The sequence below is a fragment of the Schistocerca nitens genome, chromosome 6 (genome assembly GCF_023898315.1).
Source record: "Schistocerca nitens isolate TAMUIC-IGC-003100 chromosome 6, iqSchNite1.1, whole genome shotgun sequence".
Classification (NCBI taxonomy): Eukaryota; Metazoa; Arthropoda; class Insecta; order Orthoptera; family Acrididae; genus Schistocerca; species Schistocerca nitens.
In genome coordinates, this window is record NC_064619.1 from 22,987,625 (window position 1) to 23,008,004 (window position 20,380).

The following is a 20,380-nucleotide window of genomic DNA, read 5'->3' on the forward strand; positions in this document are numbered from 1 at the left end:
TAAGTCACGACCTGTATCGATATTTTCAGATACCAGTATTTGCTTATTTAATATACACTAGTGAGACAATTTTATTTTTCACTGGACAAATTATGTGTGTATAAATTACAATTATACTTGTGTTTGTCCATATTTCAACACTTATCACAATATGTGAACCTAAAAACAAAAACAATTATTATTATTATTATTTTGGAAACATTAAAACTGTATATAACTCTGCAGATGCTTTTTTATTTTTCTGTCAGCATTCATGAGTGCAACAGTATGCTTATATTTTGAAGAGTATATAAAAAACAAGTAAATTCCAGACATTTCATGTAATATGTATTGCTCACTGCACACAAAAGTTTCTCAAATAAAAAAAACAATAATTTAGGAAATATTAATTTATAGATGAACTGTATGAAAATTGCATTACTTTATGACAAAAAAAAACTGCCAAAATTCAATGAACTGGGCTCCTTTATGTAATATACCATAAATATTACCAAAAAAGGATACAATCCATACAGTGCTGGCATGAATCATCTGAATATGAAAAACAGCCAACTATTTTCAATGAAGCAATGTAATGACAAAAATCATCCATTGCTACATTCAGTGTATGCATCCAAGCTCTCAACACCTTGAGCTATGCATTTTACCCACGCCTGTATAGTTTTCATTTTTGCCTTTGGTGGGACTGTGGCTAATACATCTGTTTTTTCTGCTGTAACTGACAAGTGCCAATCTCCACTTGATAACGTTATTTCATACTTATGATTAGTCTTCACATTAAGAGGTGTCATCCATTTGACAGCAATTTTCTGATTATTAACTACACATGTTAAATTTCTTACTTGAGCAGGGAAGTACCAGTGTTCAATTAAATTTTCCTTTGTGCCAGATGTAGTATGTGTAGAACTATTGTGTTTCAGGATAGCTTTTGAAAATAAGGCTAGAAATTCTTGACCAACAACAGTATCCTGGAACATACGATATAAATAGACTGTATTATGACAGCATTCAACAGCAGGCACTTCCTTGATACTTCTAATATACGCCTTTTGTCCTTCTGACAAGTGGCTGATACCACCATGTAATTGGTGTGCATTCTCATTTGGAAAGGAATTATTTTCTTTTTCATTAACCCACTGGAAATAATTGAAAAATGAACCAGCAACCTTGCTAAGGGCCTTTACTGGTGAAACATAATCAGGATTAATACCAAAGGGAAAGATTTCAATAACCAAAGCCCCTGGCTTCACAAAAAGGCAAAGGATCATAGCTGAGCCATGCATCCCAATAACAATGTCTGAATTATGTATAAGTGACACTAATGTCTTTGTGTCATTTGTGGACAAATCTAATTTGTCAATTCTGAGACTTTCATCATGAAAAATGGAATTATATGTTTGTTTCATTGAGTTTATCAGCTCCACTTCATTCAAAATCCGGCGGTTTATTTGTCTACTAAGCAAAACACCCTGCTTTTGCCTTTCTGACTTCTTAACAGACGATAGGTTTAATTTTTTCTTAATGAAAGCAGAAAATTGTAATAACAAATGGCCATGTAGATTGCGATTTTTAATGGGTCCTTGGGGCCGCCCAAACCCGTACTGGTACCACAGAGTGTTTGAAACAAGCCCCACATGACAATGAATGAAACAGATCACGTCATGAGATTTCAGTTCCGTTGCTTGGATAGGTTCTTTGGTAGAAAACAATTTGTACCATTCATGCAATGTACCTATTCCACCACCATCTACGAAAAACAATCTATACTTTTCACGACATAGTTCTATGTCACCGTTGCATATATGTGAGTATGTGTAATAAAGGGGCAGTAAATCGTCATGCAAAACATGCATGATATTGTCCATTTTGAACCGCCACAGAGCGAACACTGAATCAAGAAAGCTTAAGTTTCTTCCAATAATGTTATCATCTGCGGAAACTGGAACTATTTGAAGATGGAATCGGTTGTGGTTTAAGACCGCTGAGGCGTCAAAACTCTTGAGATCCTCTTTTCTTCCAATACCAGAGACAACTGAATCCTCGTTGAGCAAAAACAAAAATAAATTTTCCTGTGGCTTAAAATACAAGTTCTTAAAACTGCACAACCGTTTACCATGCTCTGTGAAAGTACACCAAACGGATGAACCATTGACAATGTGCTGATTAGTTTTTTCAGTACGAGTGCATGACATTAGCTCACACCACGTCTTGTGGTAGTCCTCGTTTAATACATAAAAATACATCGCAACTGTAACAGCAACTGCACTTAAATGAAGCAACATCATTTTACATTTCAGTTTTATTTTACCTTCAGACAACGGTTTTAGCGCATGTCCCTCTTATGAAATACAGTGTTCGTAACTGCCTTAATTACAAATCTTTCACCACAGAATATTCCAAAAGCCAGCTCCTGTAGATACGTGTTATTTTTGCAAACAGCTTGGAACACAATACATAAACACATTATGAAGCTATTCATGTTTACAAACAACAGAAACAGCACACAGCCACCAGCCACTTCACATCTTTATGTTATTTCACTAACATCTCTGCACTACATCACAGTTAAGCAAATTTTACTACTTCGGATTTTTTTGGTAAAAACGATAAAATAAGGATAAAATATTAGAATTTTTATTTTAATTATGAACTATATATTATTATGAATTTAATTATAGAAGAACTGTCCATGACAAATGAAAAAACTAATGCCACTATATTTCCTCTGAATATTTGTCTACCCAGTGTCTTAGAACTAAGTATTTATTATAAATTCATCAGAACTATAGTTTTCCAATTTATATACTGCTTATTCGACGTTTTTGCGCTTGTTGCATGATGAGAATCGCGCGTTGAAAGCGAAAGCGATATATCGAAGTATAATATTAATGCGCAACTTTATAACACTACTCGCGTTAGTATTGAATAAAAAGAATCTAACATATAATAACGATTTATCAAAAGACCTAAATTTATATAATCAAGTTTAACTTTAAATGAATTTGTATGTAGAACTCTGAACTATTTTGCCTCGCGCAGTGTGGGAGTGGTGGGGCGCCGGCACCTGTTAATACTTGGCTCCGTGCCACCACTTCCTATCTTGTCGCTTAGCGGGCCGGTTTGAGAGTGACAGTTCTCCAGCATCTTTCTTGGATTCATCATGTCTGATCAGCCTGAGAATAAGCCGACTGAAGAGAAGGCTCAGGAGAAACCTGAGTCTCAGGCGGAAGCTCCTGCAGCTAGCGATGAAGCCGAATCCACGGAAAAGGCTCCAGAACAGCCACCGAAAGAAATGAGAGCAGTTGTTCTGACAGGGTTCGGTGGCTTAAAGTCAGTAAAGGTTTTGAAGAAACCAGAGCCAACACTCGGCGAAGGCGAAATCCTGATCCGCGTCAAGGCCTGGTGAGTAAAACTTCAATTTTTCGTAAGCAGCACTGTTAGCAGCTGTACCTTTGTTCATGCTTTTCTTTTACCATTTGGTTTGTTCGGAGTATTCTGAAAAGCACGTTTCCCTCTGACACATGTTTCCTCGCTTAGAATTACTGTAAGCTGGATTATATTTCCTATCATAAAGAATGTTGTAAACCATATGGGAAGTGCCTAATTTGTTAGCCGTTGTCCAGCAGTCTCAACAGGTGGCGCCAGTTCCGCAGTACAACAGGTTAGTTACAGCAGGCATGGAATTACTTTCGTAAAATCATGATTTAAAAAAAAAATTTTTTTTGAAGGAAACCGCACTAAAGAAGGGACGCAGGTCAACTTGTGAAGGGTGTGGCGCCTTGCCCGATCAATACATGTTCTCTTCTGCGTGAAGCCTGTATGCCATGCGGCATGGCTTTCTCATTCAACAAGTTTCTCTCGCATCCGTGGATGAGGGGATGTATAGCGTGTTATTCTCGATTTCAGTGGCAGCAGGAAGTGTTCTGTCGTCGAGAAAGTACATTTAAACTGAATGACGTATTCCTGACTTCTTGAAACTAGATTGTCACGAAGGTCTGCGTCGAATAAAATTGAATGTTTTGAAGTGTCTAGAGCACAGGCAATTTGACGTTTAGCTGATTTGTTGTAGCATTTGGTTTTTCGCCGTTGTATGCGTTAATACTAGATTAGAAAGGAAATATAGTAAGCAGTTCCGTCTAAAGGATTCTATTGCGGCAGCTAGCGGAGGCCGTCATATCGAAACGGTGACTCATCTGCTATTCACCATCAAATGTAAAATACGTGTACCCAAGCGGTATGACAACGAAGGAATATTCATCTCACAGATGGATAAATTTGGTAGAATTCTGGTATCATTTGAACATGTTAAAATATTATTAAACTAGCGCTGCTAGTAGTGTTTCATCTTACAGCAACTTTATATTATTAAGAGCCCAGAAATTATACCACCTGAGCTAAGACTTAGAATATCTTAAGGCGGAGTCGGGAGTTCATTTTCGTGATGGGAAATGTCAAAGGAGAAATATGATCGAATGGACCGCTGATACGAAATCCACTAGGGAAGGAACATTGTTCCGAGATCGTCTATCAACACATCTGCAGTGCTTTAGGGAAACAAAGCTGATAACGCCTTCATTTAGGCGTGGTTCTGTTGGTGGCACTCATTAACCTTCCCTTGATGTGTGGGATCCACGGTTTACACCCCATACTAAAGTCGTTTTGCCAAACTTTAGCCATCGGTTTACTTAAGAAAATATTCTTGCCTATAAAGAAAGACTGAGAATGTATGATACTGTGCTAAAATTAGTATTTCAAAATAAAGAATTGATTTTGTCAGCATCGGGGTGTACGCTGTGTGGGAGGGGACACTGGCGGAATAGCTGTGAGGGATGGTCATGAGTCATCCTTGGTAACTCAGCTCGGTATGAGCGTATTGACTAAGGCAGATTCAGGATTTATGTTCCGGCCCGGGAAACAGTTTTAATCTCTCAGGAGGATACTTTAGCAGAACGTGTAACGATTACTCAACGAAGAAGGAAAGCAATTTTCTCGAAAGTATGTGTCGGTGACTTGCACCGCATGCGGAAGAAGAATGGAATTGGATTGCATAATATCTTTACATACTTAACGTGTCCAAAAACTAATAAGACATTAAAGCAGAAACAGTGGCTGTAGATAATGAGTGCTCATCTGGTCTGACGCTCAGAGTAAAAAAGTTTGGTGTGAAGCGTCCCGTCGACGTCCTTAACAGAAAGATTCGTTTGCGCTAGGATGGTGAGGGAGCAAAGTGCCCACATCCTTCTCAAAGGAACTGTCGCGGCTCGTGCTTTATGCGATTTTGAGAAACAACGAAAAACCTTAATCTGAATGAGCGTGTCGGGATGTCCAGACATCCGTCCTGCTTATTGCAAATCCAGTATCTTAACCAGTGCTCGCTTCGTCTGACTCTATATATTATACGTAGTGTTGGACCATTAGTAAACACAATGTAATAATGTAACAGCTGTACAGATAGGAACAAGTGTTCAATGTCGAAATAATCATACCAGGGACGGCTGCTGTCTGTATTGATAACATGACGCGATAAATTAGTGTAGGAATAGGTTTTTCAGTAGTCTTGAAAGGAGAAATTATCACCTGCGTTATGTTAAATTCTCTACTTCCAAGCGTTTGTGTCACCTGCATTATGACGATTGGGAAATGGTGTTGCAGTTGAGGTAGTGCGTCGTGAAACCAGTAAAAGTTATGAACTACAGCAGCGCAAGGAAAATTCATGGCGGAAGGCATTAAGAATACTGTAGTAACTCAAAATAATTTACATCAAGCAGGAATCTCCCATTAATAACAGATTTAACTTTATGCAGATGGCTTGTCTTTCGCGGATAATTTTCAACTGGGTCATGGAAGATTGTTGCAGACGACTCCCTCCCCGTCGGTTTATCCGTCAGTATCTTTCTCACTTTCTAAAGTTATATAAAATCTTTGTTCGACTAGCACTCTTTGGAGAAACAGCGCAGTGAATGAATCGGCCATACTGTTTCCGAATTATTCATTTTATATACTCTTTAGAAACTTCTTGAAATATTTTTTTACGCCATCGACGTGATTAGTAGGGGGGGGGGGGGTTGTCAGATACCAGTTCATTATGCCAAATGTATTTTCATTCCAACTGATATTTATCTGGGTTTTCAAATTATGCTGCGATGGATATCGGAATCGTGAGAGTTAAACTCCAGGACTCTGTAAAGGATGCACTGAATGGTCGAGAATTTAGAGGTCAAAACTAGAGGATAGCATCCACGTGTCTCTCTATGGAGAGAAACCATAAGAGTAAGAAAAAACATTGTTTATTCTACTCAGAGCGTCATTTAGTTGTTTGAAGATAGGAACGTCTGACTGAGAAATGTCTAATCTGATTTTCGCAATAAATAAGTTCGAAGGAAAAAATATTTGGCGTCATACATACAAACTGGAACGTATTAGGCCTCGAACAGTTGGGTTCCCTGGGGATGGTCTTACCAACTCAACATGAGGTGGCCGCGAAAGGTAGTGTTCTGGTTTTGGTCCAGCGCGCACTTCAATTTTCCAGGAAGTTCCACAAGGAGGTATACTGTGATGCAAGTGAAAGGGCGGCAACAACTCGTTAGTTTTGTGAAAGATTACTTACAAAATAACTGAGAATTGATCACCGAGCATAACAAGGCTACCACGCACAATAGGTGTGTACCATTTAATTAAAAACAGTGTGGTTCGTGGGAGATTTGTACATACTGTGATAGTTTGCGGTCACAGTCGTCTTTTTCAGTTAAATCAAACATTTTGTACTTACATTAGCAGTTCTGCTGTGGCTTGTAGAACGCAACTTGGTCTGAGAACATCAATCTGGCATTTGCAGCTGTAAGGAGAAGAGTGGCGCAAGTTTAGATGGCTTTGGAACGACTTTCTTCTAGGCAACACTCGCATGTTCTGACTTCCTTCAAACTGATACTGAATTGTGTGGCTGGGCTTCCTGGGTCCGCTCTTGGAAAAGACGCTGGCTCAGTTGTAGGGGAAGCAAGTGACAGATTGGCAGAATACGGAAAACGGTAGACTACAAAAGAATGTCTGCAAAACACATTGTGTGTATTTTTTCACTGCTGCCAAGTGTGTGGGCCCTCTATCAGGACGGACTAATGAGGCGGTATGACAACGGCCATGTGAGTGGCGTCTGTGTAACAAGTGCTAATAATCTTAACTGATACACATGGAAAGATGCCATACAATTCCAAAACGACTTAAGGAAACTAAGAACATTCTTCACTAAGCTTGTACAGAGGCGTACAAGCAGTCTTGTGTTCGCTCTCCATTCTAAATCTACGTGATTACTCTGCAATACACAATTAAGTACTTGGTGGAGGGTCCATTGAATCACTTTTAAGGTACTTCTCTACCATACCACTCTCTAACAGCGCGCGGGAATAATTCGGTGTCAGCTCCGATTTCTATTATTTTGATTATTTCTCCCTATTTAGATGGGCGCAAAAAAAAATTCACTCTGAAGAGAAAGTTGGTGATTGAAATTTCGTAAGATCCTGCTGCAGCGAAAAACACTTTTAATGGCTGCCATGGCAATCCTTGTATCATATCGGTGTCACTCTCTCCCTTATTTCGCGATCATTCAAAACGATTGCCCTTCTTAGGACTTTTTCTAAGTCCTCCGTCGATCCTATCCGATGAGGTTCTCACCACACAGCAACACTCCAGAAGAGGATAGACAAGCGTAGTGTAAGCAGACCTGTTAAATTTTCTAAGTGTTATATCAGTATATCGTGGTATTTGGTTTGTTTTCCCCACATCATTATCTATGTGATCGTCCCAATTTAAGTTATTCGTAATTTTCATCCTTAATTATTTAGTTGAGTTTAAAGCCTTTAGATTTATAATTCATCGTATAACTGAAATTTAGCGGATTCTTTTTAGTGCTCGTGTGGATGACTCCACACTTTCCACGATTTAGAGTAAATTGCAACATTTTCCACTACAAATAAATCTTGTCTGAATCATTTCGCAGTTCGTTTTGATCGACTTGGGGGGGGGGGGGCTTCACATGGTGGTAAATGATAGCATTACCTACTATCAGAGGCCTGCTCAGATTGTCTCCTAAATAATTTATGTAGATCAGGAACAGAGGGCCAATAGCACTTAGTGGGCTGCGAAAAAAAAAGGTAGTATACTTAGTACATTAGAACACTCGGCCACATTACTTCGCATACAAGGAAATTCTTAAAATATTTTTTTCGGAATATTTTAGTATCTCTGATGCTTCGTTGGAGCAGGCCCCAATTTTTCATCTAATTTCTTACTTTTCTCCCCCATTTATCTTCGTACCATTACTGCACTGAAAATATCTGCACAGTAGCGCAAATGTTAACGGAATACACTGTATATATTTGGGAACAAACTTGCTCCACTCAAACACGCTGCTTGCTGTTGCGAGTACTGCCCATTTTTCCTGATGTCAAACTTGCATTCAGTACTCTCGGTTCAGTCTCTGGTTTTCTCAGTATTATGCGTTGGTTCACGGCAGTATGAATAGGTTTAGTAGTGAACCCTCGTGTATTCACTAAATGTAATGGAACAGCGACACGACTGCGGTGATCACATCAGTGATTTTGCATCTGTACACCTGTTTTGTTGTACATTTTGATTTACAGGTATCTCATAAGTGTTCTTATGGAAACAGTTAACTGAGACAACTTTTACTCCAACGAACCCCCAGGGGCTCGGCATTCAGTTGCTGGGTACAGGTTTGGTGACTCCAGGTTCCTAAATTGGGGACTGGTAAGAGCCACTAGTTGTTACTATAATCTCCGGCCATGCTTCAGCGAACACCGTGCAGTGTGGCGGTGGAATGTTCTGTGTTTCAAAGAATGGGCGCCTTGCCTTCACCACCTGGACCGCGAGGAAGGTACATACCTCTATGGAAAAAAAACCTCAACCTCAGTGTGCTACATGCTGATGAGGTGAATGGCTGTCGAGGTAAAACATCACTATTAGGCAACCTCTGTGGCACCTGCCGTATGCAGGGCTCTGCCTGGGTCGACGGTTGTTTGCGTAGCGTCTCGTGGGATCCCTATGGAATGATCTCATCAAACCACTACTTCTGATGGTATGGTTGTACCCTCAGGTAGTACCTTCACCCACTCATCAAAGAGCTCGATTGGTCACTCCTCCTGAGAAGTAGTCTCAGAATGATAGCAGGGCACTAGTGTGCCATAACTTTCATTGTAATTAAAAGAACAGGGGGATGCTTTGAGAAGATATCCCCTTTCTATATTCACAAGGCATTGGAGGATATTGCTGGGTCCCTAAAGTGTCAAATGATTTCGTAATGAAACACTTCTAAATAAAACTGCTAATTCAAACCAAATATCTAAGTTTCTGAGATGTAAGGCCTTAGGTGACTGCCCAATCGAGGCTGAGTTGCATAACGCCCTTAACTTTAGTAATATATAATGGAGATGGACCCTGCAGAGCTATATGAAGAATGGAAAACAAAGGTATCATTGAAGTGCATAATTATGAGGAATCAATGCCAAATTAGAAAAATCTTCCCCATTTATTCTTTTAGTACTCCAGAAATACCTGAACACATCCTTGCAGGCTATTTCAGTCTTAAGGTTTGCTCGTTTGTTCCTAACCCAATGTGATGTTTCAAATATCAAAGATTTGGCCATACCAGTATGGGATGTAATGGGAGGGCTAAATGTGGAAATTGTGGATGCTCAGCTCACGAATCAGGCAATCCTTGTACACTTCCTCCGAAATGTATAAACTGCTCTGGACACCGTTCACAGGCTTTGGCGGACCCATCGGTACCGACCGTTCGCCGTGTCATACTCAGCCCACAGGCGTCACCAAGGGACAATGTTTCCAGTTTTCAGGAAACTGTAGGCCTTTTGGGTTTATTATTTGACTCAAAATTAACCTGACACCCACACCTGAAAGACCTACAAGTAAGGACTTGTAGACATTGAATATTTGAAATACCTTAGTGAAAATCATGGGGAGCCGACAGGTCCTGCCTCAAGTTTTATTAGGTAGCTGTTCAATAACGTTTAGATTATGGTAGCGTGATCTCTGTAGATCAACCTGTATTTCCTACCTCAAGATGTTAGATGCTGTCCACCATGAGGGCATTCAGATATAGCCCTGTTCTTAGCTGTGTGCAGAGGTTGGTGAACCACCACTCTGGATTTGGCGACATATCCTTTTGGCTCGACAGGCCCTAAAAATCTCAGCGTCACCTCATTGACATTTAGTGCAGTGGTCCAACCCAACATTTAATGGCTGTTCAGGAATCGGCCCCTTGCGACCTAGCCATTTGGGTACGTGATACTGTTCAAAGGATCTGGATCTATCAAACCTCCAAATACACAGCCAGGGATGGAACACATTGCCGCATTGGTGTCTTCTTAGGCCCAAACTGATTTCAAGCTTGACATGGTGGAAGAAAACTTCTACCCCAGATTACGTTTTTACAACTTTGTTTCCTTCCATGAGATTGGCATGCTGACTTTTCGTCACGGCGCTGATGACCATGATGTTCAGCGCCCCTAGTCTTAAATCATAATCATCTTACTCTATAATGAGCTACCAGACAAAAGTCCCTTAAACTACTCAACAATTTTGTCTGATTTTTGGTTCACTGTGTGGATGAGAAGGAAAATCAGTAACTACACAAATGTGTTATATTTTGCTCGCACCAAGTGCGGGCCAAGGGTCTGTCTTCTCTCTCTCTCTCTCTCTCTCTCTCTCTCTCTCTCACTCACTCACAAGGCGCGCGGGCAGCCCTCACACGTAACTTTCCGGCACTCCCATTTTTAATGTGCCACAGGCTGTAAGATTTCAGTATGTAAATTCTATATGAATAAAAATGTAAATATGGTTCAAAATCTTAAATTGCCGACATTTCTTCTGCTTGGAAATAAACAATGTTGCATTGGAATATGCACATTTTTGTATACCTACTGGAGCGATTATATAGCTTGATTTTGCTGCAGCAATGTAAAACAAGTGTTACATTCACTTTTTAAATGCCCAGAAACGAAGCGTAAATTAAAAAAAAAACACCTCCTGGAAGGTCACAGTACCGGGATCTCGCTCGTAACAAATCAAGCGTTGTCACCAAAAATCTCGAAAAGTTCTTGTCCAGTTTCTCCGTTAAGTTGGTAAGATACATAGTGGACCATGTTGCATTTCGGTCTATGTAACATATGTTCATCGAAGTACTAGTCGAAGGCTTGCCCATCTAATGCAGGCATTCTGAATTTACCTTGCAGTTTTAGTTCTCAAAACGAGCAGTGAGTTTGTATATGGCATAGTGTTAAATATGGCGCGAAAATAGTCAACGCCCTAGGTCTGTCTGTTACAACCTTTATCGCACATTCATATCGCTGGCCACACAAGCTGACAGCCAAATTCACCTTCCCTCCCAACCAAGACCTCTGGCTACGCTACAGATGATGTCCAGTACTACGCTGAAAGTTGGTTGTAAAATTTTTAAAATTGTTGTGCGTAAAAATACAAAAGAGCAAATAAGATGGCTTCTAACAGTGCCCTTTCCGCCACGCACTGTAAAAATGGCATGTGGAGTAGCCATGTAAGTGAAGATATAAGTAAGAACCAGCGCGCTCAGAGCTGTGAATGTATAGTCATCGGGTACCGTCGTCGGCCAGGTCTTACTTTTGAAAGCGGAAGGGAAGGGAATGGCAGTGGAAGGTGAGCTGTCACGCGTGCCCCAATCGATGCGGGGCGAATCGTCCGGCGCCGGTGAGTCACGCTGCGTGGATTGCCCGCACGTCACTGGGACTGGAGGAGTGGGTTTGTCGCTACCGCGCCGAATATCCTGACTCCCTCCCACCCTGTAGCTGTTAGCAGGACGGTCGGCGCGAGTGCGTGCAAGGGGGAGGGGCGGAGGGGAGGGGGTCACATTCTATCGAGCATAAGGAAATTAGCTGTTCACATGTAAGGCGTGGCCGACGGCTTTACCCGACGACCATACATTCACAGCTCTGAGCGCGCTAGTTCCTACTTACATGGCTACTCCACATGCCATTTTACAGTGCGTGGCGGAAAGGGCACTGTTAGATGCCCTCTTATTCGCTCTTTTGTATTTTTACGCACAACAATTTTAAAAATTTTACAAGAAACTTTCAGGCTTAAGCGTAGTAATAGACATCTGGCTGTGGTGACATCTGTAGCATAGCCAGAGGTTTTGGTTGGGAGCGAAGGTGAATTTGACGTCGGTTTGCAGTAGGGTTTTGGAGCATATACTGTATTCAAACATTATGAATCACCTCGAAGGGAACGGTCTATTGATACGTAATCAGCGTGGTTTCAGAAAACATCGTTCTTCTGCAACGCAGCTAGCTCTTTATTCGCACGAAGTAATGGCCGCTATCGACAGGGGATCTCACGTTGATTCCGTATTTCTAGATTTCCGGAAAGCGTTTGACACCGTTCCTCACAAGCGACTTTTAATCAAGCTGCGGGCCTATGGGGTAATCGTCTCAGTTGTGAGACTGGATTCATGATTTCCTGTCAGGAAGGTCGCAGTTCGTAGTAATAGACAGCAAATCATCGAGCAAAACTGAAGTAATATCAGGTGTTCCCCAGGGAAGCGTCCTGGGACCTCTGCTGTTCCTGATCTATATAAATGACCTGGGTGACAATCTGAGCAGTTCTTAGGTTGTTAGCAGACGATGCTGTAATTTATCGTCTAGTAAGGTCATCCGAAAACCAGTACCAGTTGCAAAGCGATTTAGAAAAGATTGCTGTATGGTGTGACAGGTGGCAGTTGATGCTAAATAACGAAAAGTGTGAGGTGATCCACATGAGTTCCAAAAGAAATCCGTTGGAATTCGATTACTCGATAAATAGTAAAATTCTCAAGGCTGTCAATTCAACTAAGTACCTGGGTACATAGATAATATTGTGGGGAAGGCGAGCCAAAGGTTGCGTTTCATTGGCAGGACACTTAGAAGATGCAACAAGTCCACTAAAGAGACAGCTTATACTAAACTCGTTCGTTCTGTTAGAATATTGCTGCGCGGTGTGGGATCCTTACCAGGTGGGATTGACGGAGGACATCGAAAGGGTGCAAAAAAGGGCAGCTCGTTTTGTATTATCACGTAATAGGGGAGAGAGTGTGACAGATATGATACGCGAGTTGGGATGGAAGTCATTAAAGCAAAGTAGTATTTCGTCGCGGCGAGATCTATCACCAACTTTCTCTTCCGAATCCGAAAATATTTTGTTGAGCCCAACCTACATAGGTAGGAATGATCATCAAAATAAGAGAAATTAGAGCTCGAACAGAAAGGTTTAGGTGTTCGTTTTCCCCGCGCGCTGTTCGGGAGTGGAATGGTAGAGATAGTATGATTGTGGTCCGATGAACCCTCTGCTAAGCACCTAAATGTGAATTGCAGAGTAATCATGTAGATGAAGTGCCGAAATTAATAGGCGGGCTGCCCAAATGGCGGGTAAGTGAAAAGCCAGCGCAGTATTCGAATCTGACATTAATTGAAAAAGATAATTCACGGTAAGTGATAACAGCCAAAACAGTTGCAGGATAAAGATTTATTAAAACTCTTGACCAAGGTTTCGGTATATCTAAATATACCTTCATCAGAAGTAAAATACCCTGAACACGAAGACACTTTCATTAGCAAAAACTTAGCATCAAAAACGAGAAAGATGAAACACTATAGCTTAAGTAACCCTAAAATTACCAGATAATTACAGCCACAAAAACTTTGTCACTTACTAAAATTACATCCTGCAATGGAGATTAATAAAACAATTGTGCCAAAGGCTAAGTTGTGTTCGCATCGACCCTCTGTCCATAATCACGTTGTATAAATGGAGATGTTTTAACTACTGACGAAGCCTTTGGCACTATTGTTTTATTAATCTCCATTGCATGATGCAATTTTAGTGACAGTTTTTGTGCCTGTAATTCTCTGGTAATTTCAGGGTTACTTAGGGTATAGTGTTTCTTCTTTCTCATTTCCGATGCTAAGTTTTTGCTAATGAAAGTGTCTTCCTGTTCAGGGTATTTAACTTACGATGAAGGTATATTTAGATATACCGAAACCGTAGTCAAGAATTTTACTAAATCTTTATCCTGCAACTGTTTTGGCTGTCATCATTTACCGCGAAGAATTTAAAAAGTTGCTGTTTCAGCCATGTCTAAAATCTTGAAAAAGATAAACCAGGCTGTCAATTTCGGTTTACGTAGAAACTAACGCAAGGAATCTTTCTCTTGTGTGAAAAATAGGCGAGCGAGCAGTGTTCTATTCGCATTCGCAGGTGCGCATTCGTATTGCGCTGGTTTTTTCAGCGAATTGTCAAAGGAAGTTCGCATGTCCTCAGTCTTCAGGCGCCTCGATGTGAACAGCACTGAGAACATCAGTTTCCGCAGTCTGCAGTTTTTCACGTGTGAATGGTTGAACGTTGGTTGTATGAGCGAAGCGGTGAGCAGATAAGATCCACAACACATAATGCTGAACAAAAATATAGTTTGTAGGAAACTGCCGAAGCACTCAAACTATTGACTGGTGAAATGAGGGACGGGAAGAAGCTAAAGATTTTCCAGTTCTTTACGAAAAGGAATGGAAAAATAGTTCATTGAAACTAAACAAATACAAATTGTATGTTTATTAATGTAAAATTTAAAATGACTGTTCCTTTCCGTGGTTCACGCTAGAGGTGGCCGTAATGATTTATCGCTTTTGCATTAAAAGCTTTTAAAGTAACAATTGAATAAACATTTTTCCCTCACACACTCGCCTTCAGGAAACTTTATACCGGGTTTATCAAACAGCCGATGATAGGTCATACATAACCTTACTTACTAAAGCATGTGGCATCCTCAGAAGTCAGATACGACATCTAGCTGAACGCGAAACAAGTACTAGCGAAACTTTATAAATTGTAAATTTTGGCCCTTCTTCAGGTGATACTGCTGGTCGGTAATTAGTTTCCTGCTTTGAAATTTTTCCCCCTCGTTAGCGATACAAATAAGAGAAAATCTTCTACTGACGTACGTGCAAAATTTTGGAATAAGGCAAAACTTCGTAAAAATACAAATTTCTTTCGTACGCGCCTTACCTTGGCAAATAGTATGCTCGTCATAGGAAAGTGCTATCTGAATGTTTTGAATCGCGACTACAACTAGCGTTGTAAATGGTTCAAATGGCTCTGAGCACTATGGGACTTAACATCTGAGGTCATCAGTCCCCTAGAACTTAGAACTACTTAAACCTAACTAACCTAAGGACATCACACACATCCATGACCGAGGCAGGATTCGAACCTGCGACCGTAGCAGCAGCGCGGTACCGGTCTGAAGCGCCTAAGATTGCTCGTCACAGCGGCCGGCGAAAATTTAAACTGGTGAGCATTCAATACCTCGCGGAAATCCACAGCTAATATTCAGACACGGTGCTGAGGACAGAATTTGCGAATCGTACTGTTACTATAAGACCATAAATGTTACTCGGTGACTAGAAGTCACTACAAATCAAAAGGTCTACGGATGAATACCCACTAGGTCTTGGGGTTTTTATCACTTCCAGGTTTCTTTCACCTCTGGCAATTATTGTGAGAAATACCAATATGCAGAATGGTTCAGAGTCTACATTAAACGGTCGGCCCCCACAACTGTCTCGGGTAAGCTAAGTCAGAGTGGAGGAAACGGAGGGCGTACCACTTCCCATAGAACTTTGCTCAAACCAACATCCGGGTTTAGAACAGCTTTACCTTTGACTCTCTACATAACGTTAGAACTGCAGATGCTTAAAAGTTCTGTACCTAGGTACACCCATGACTGGAACAAAAATAGATCAGAAACAATGAAAAGTACGACACACTGCGTTATTTCTAGAGTAAGAGTAGGAAGGATCCTAAATCTAGAACTTCCGAAGTTGGTAATTCGGGGTCTGTGATCCACAGTTGGAGAGTGGTTAGGTGCTACCTTTCCAAAACTTCAAGGATTTTAGACTACAGGTGGTCCTGATGGGCTACGGAACATAACTGATTCGGGCGATCAGTTTCCTGAATTGACGCCTGATAGCTGAGGCAGGTGCGGCGCCTTGCTAAACGAAACCACCACAGCATTTGTGTAGTTACGTAAGGGGTCAGCGTGGCGGAACCGGTAAGACGAGAAACGAGCGGACGTGGCCATCAAAGGTCCGCCAAGGATAGCGTAAGAGGTCGATGGTGGCCGCGGTACAAGAGGATACACAAAATTGAGTAAACACGAATTACACCACCCACGTGGTTAATAAGAAACCTGGTGACTTGTGTCCTAATCCTGTAAAGAGTGCAAAGGACTTCTGAAAACGAAAAACCTGAGGGGGAAATTTGTCAAGCAACCGAAATATTACTGAGAGTTAAGAGGTTGTATCGTACATAAGTATCTATCTACATCTATCTACATCCATACTCCGCAAGCCACCCAACGGTGTGTGGCGGAGGGCACCTTACGTGCCACTGTCATTACCTCCCTTTCCTGTTCCAGTCGCGTATGGTTCGCGGGAAGAACGACTGTCTGAAAGCCTCCGTGCGCGCTCGAATCTCTCTAATTTTACATTCGTGATCTCCTCGGGAGGTATAAGTAGGGGGAAGCAATATACTAGATACCTCATCCAGAAACGCACCCTCTCGAAACTTGGCGAGCAAGCTACACCGCGATGCAGAGCGCCTCTCTTGCAGAGTCTGCCACTTGAGTTTATTAAACATCTCCGTAACGCTATCACGGTTACCAAATAACCCTGTGACGAAACGCGCCGCTCTTCTTTGGATCTTCTCTATCTCCTTCGTCAACCCGATCTGGTACGGATCCCACACTGATGAGCAATACTCAAGTATAGGTCGAACGAGTGTTTTGTAAGCCACCTCCTTTGTTGCTGGACTACATTTTCTAAGCACTCTCCCAATGAATCTCAACCTGGTACCCGCCTTACCAACAATTAATTTTATATGATCATTCCACTTCAAATCGTTCCGCACGCATACTCCCAGATATTTTACAGAAGTAACTGCTACCAGTGTTTGTTCCGCTATCATATAATCATACAATAAAGGATCCTTCTTTCTATGTATTCGCAATACATTACATTTGTCTATGTTAAGGGACAGTTGCCACTCCCTGCACCAAGTGCCTATCCGCTGCAGATCTTCCTGCATTTCGCTACAATTTTCAAATGCTGCAACTTCTCTGTATACTACAGCATCATCCGCGAAAAGCCGCATGGAACTTCCGACACTATTTACTAGGTCATTTATATATATTGTGAAAATCAATGGTCCCATAACACTCCCCTGTGGCACGCCAGAGGTTACCTTAACGTCTGTAATTCATTATGCAGACATGTTTGTGATGCAGTTCAGCTTGGCCGTTGCTTTACGACGGTGAACAAGATTTGTCAGGCAACACACTTCTACTGACTACATATAACAAGCCACGCGTAGACAGGAAGCTCTCAAGTGGGACAATGTAGTAAAGAGACGAATTGAATTTATGGACGGGTAAACGTGATAACTGTCTGTGAATCCAGTTAACCATGTCGTAGTGGCTGACGGGAGTGGTTTAACGCTGAAGGTTTGCTTGCAACGGTTAAGAAAAAGGGGACTACACTAAACACGAAGATTGATCAATATTAATTACGGAAACACCGGTAGAGACTCTACACGCCATTATTCCATAAATCCTAGCCGCATCCCAGAGAAATTACAAAGTTTGGACAGTTAGCATCCAGCGCACGTTGGTCTATCGATTATCATATGATTTTGAAACGCATCTGTTGGTTTCTGAACACTTTTGAACACATTAGAGGTTGATTTCTGAACGAATCATAAGTTGATTTTTGAATGCGTGCATACTGCACGTGATGTCTCTGCTAGGGAATACCCGTCGCATTTAGAAATAAGTTTTCCCATAGAGAAACGGACGGGGCTATACGAGCTAAGACGAAGAAACACGAACGGGTGAATCCCAATAGCTGTTTGGTTATGTGGTTGATTGGGTGTGAAAGTGATCAGATTGTTATAATTATTACCAAAATCCACAGATTGACCCCCAGAGTGGAAATAAACGGCTAATAGGAATAACAGGTAAGAACAATTACATATTATCTTCTCGGCATATCCAAGGAAATGAAATTGATTTTTTGCCAGAATGCTACACTAGTAAGGGTCACTTGTACAGTCAACTGTTAGCAGCCGCTTAAGTTCTATTCTCTTAACCGGAGAATAAGTGCAATATAACTAAGCCGATGATTCTGGCGGGAATTAGTGATAACATTGTTATGACAAGGAAGGAGAAAAACGGGGGCATCAAACAAATTATATGGAAGAATAACAAGATTCCAAATTTATATAAAAATTTCGTACTAGTACTAATTTTCGATTTCAAGCTTGAGAAACTGGAGCGTATGAAAGAAATGTGAAATTATTTCCCAAGTCTTTGCTTGTAGTAGGCTTTATAGGCATTTGATATTGGTACTTCGTGAATTACATTCTGTCGTGTTATTTATGTAAATGAGGTACATAAAAATGACCATTCGTGTCAAGAGTCTTGCTCATTTGGCGTGTTAGAACTGCTGCAACATTAGAATGACCTGTTTCGATTTATCTGGCAAACAGTGACAACATAAGACGCAATTAAATCGAGCAGTAACACCACTCATGGGTACTACTAGTATTAACAGCTTTTTCAATATTAGATAACGACACTTTGATTTTTCACGTTTGACGAACTTTGATGAGGTAATAAGATTCTTTCGCAGAAAAGAAAGCACGCCTTCTAAAGTTGTAGCAAGATTAGAGAGAAAAATGCTGGGACCTGAGGATTGAATAAATGTGTACTGTCTGGCTTACCTCTTGTTTACTGGTTTAGGGTTTCCTATAATTTTCACACAAAAGAGGAAGTTATTAGCTGATAGGCAATAAAGAGTGCAAATTTTGTGAAGAGTTCTTATTCGCTCGGTAACAAATAATCCCACCCAGTTCGGGTAGAGGGAATTCCCAACCCGGCCGGGAATCGAACCCGGGACCCCGTGATCCAGAGCTAGCGACGCTAGCCGCCAGCCACTAAACCACGACCTGCTGACGGGAACAGGATGCCATACCGGCCGACTGGTACCAGTGGAGGCACCACAGGACATTTAATTTCAACTGTCCTGACTACAGGTTTGGTGGCTTCCATTAGAAAATATATAAGTTTGAATTCCACAGAGCGAAATAGTGACGTTCGATAGAAGAATGCTGTGCGAAGAGGCGTGGCAGTGCATTTTGGCCAACTTAAAACTAAATAACATGTCTTACATTTCCTCTAACATAGTTAACATATCAACCTCTTCAGAAAGGTGGTCGCTGCAAAATGAACTTACTTTTGAAAAGTATTTTTAAAATTTTAGGCGTTCTGTCTCAAACGCTCGAGAGGGCGGGGGAGGTTGCGTCACTACAGGGTGAAAAGTATTTAAATCGACAAACTCTGGGAGGTTGTAGGGGACATAAAAACAAATATTTTTCCCTGATGTCATTCTTTCCTATGAGGAGTATTTAAACCGGTAGAGGAAGATTTCTCTGGCGACAAATTAATTAAACCAACAAAAAAGTCCAGAGGGGAGATATCTGGTGATCGAGCAGGCCATGGCACAGGACCACCTCTGCCAATCCACGTTTCTGGGAACTGTCGGTCCAGGAATCGACGCACACGACGACTGAAATGTGCCGGCGCCCCGTCATGTTGGAACCACATGCGTTGTCTTGTAGGGAGTGGGACGTTTTCCAGCAATTCCGGCAATGCTCTGGTGAGAAAATTGTAATAGTGCCTGCCATTTAATGGCCTAGGTAGCAGATACGGCCTAATTAAACAGTCCCCAACAACACCGACCCACACATTAACGAAGAACCGCACTTGATGATCGCTAGTAACTGTGGCATGTGGGTTATGCGAATGTGCATGTTGAAGACTCCATCACGCCGGAGCGTTGCTTCATCGGTAAACAACACAGAGGATCGAAATGTAGGATGAATTTCACACTGTTCCAGGTACCACTGCGAAAACTGCTCTGAGTGGGTAATCAACTGGTTCCAGGTTGTAAACACGCTGTAAGTGAAAAGGACGTAACACTTGCTCTCGAAGGACTGTTTTTTTTGCACGAGTGCTGATTGCAGGATCCCGCTCCACATGCTGCAAGACAGCTTCCTCAAATTGCAGCGTTCTTACCGTGCGACGGCGTCCCTGTCCAGGTAATCTGCTAAATGACCCGGTCTCACGCAGACGTTGGTACACAGCAGCAAAGATCGTATGATGCGGGATACGGCGATTAGGATATTGTTGTTGATAAACCCGCTGTGCAGCTCGTCCGTTGTGGTGCGCTACGTAGTA

The 20,380-nt window shown here is 41.5% G+C and overlaps 2 protein-coding genes across 2 annotated transcripts in view; one reads left to right on the plus strand and one right to left on the minus strand.

Annotated features, from left to right (window-relative positions):
• Positions 1–443: 443 nt before the first annotated feature.
• LOC126262523 (protein O-linked-mannose beta-1,4-N-acetylglucosaminyltransferase 2-like) lies at positions 444–2,315 on the minus strand. Its single transcript, XM_049959196.1, has one exon. It carries the CDS (start codon positions 2,283–2,285, stop codon positions 585–587), a length of 1,701 nt encoding a protein of 566 aa, XP_049815153.1. The 5' UTR covers positions 2,286–2,315; the 3' UTR covers positions 444–584.
• Positions 2,316–3,079: 764 nt separating this feature from the next.
• The window catches only part of LOC126262524 (synaptic vesicle membrane protein VAT-1 homolog-like), a 164,507-nt gene continuing 147,206 nt past the window's right edge, over positions 3,080–20,380 (plus strand). Inside the window, 1 exon segment of the mRNA XM_049959197.1 lies at positions 3,080–3,402. Coding sequence (XP_049815154.1) covers positions 3,161–3,402 — 242 coding nt within the window. The 5' untranslated portion in view covers positions 3,080–3,160.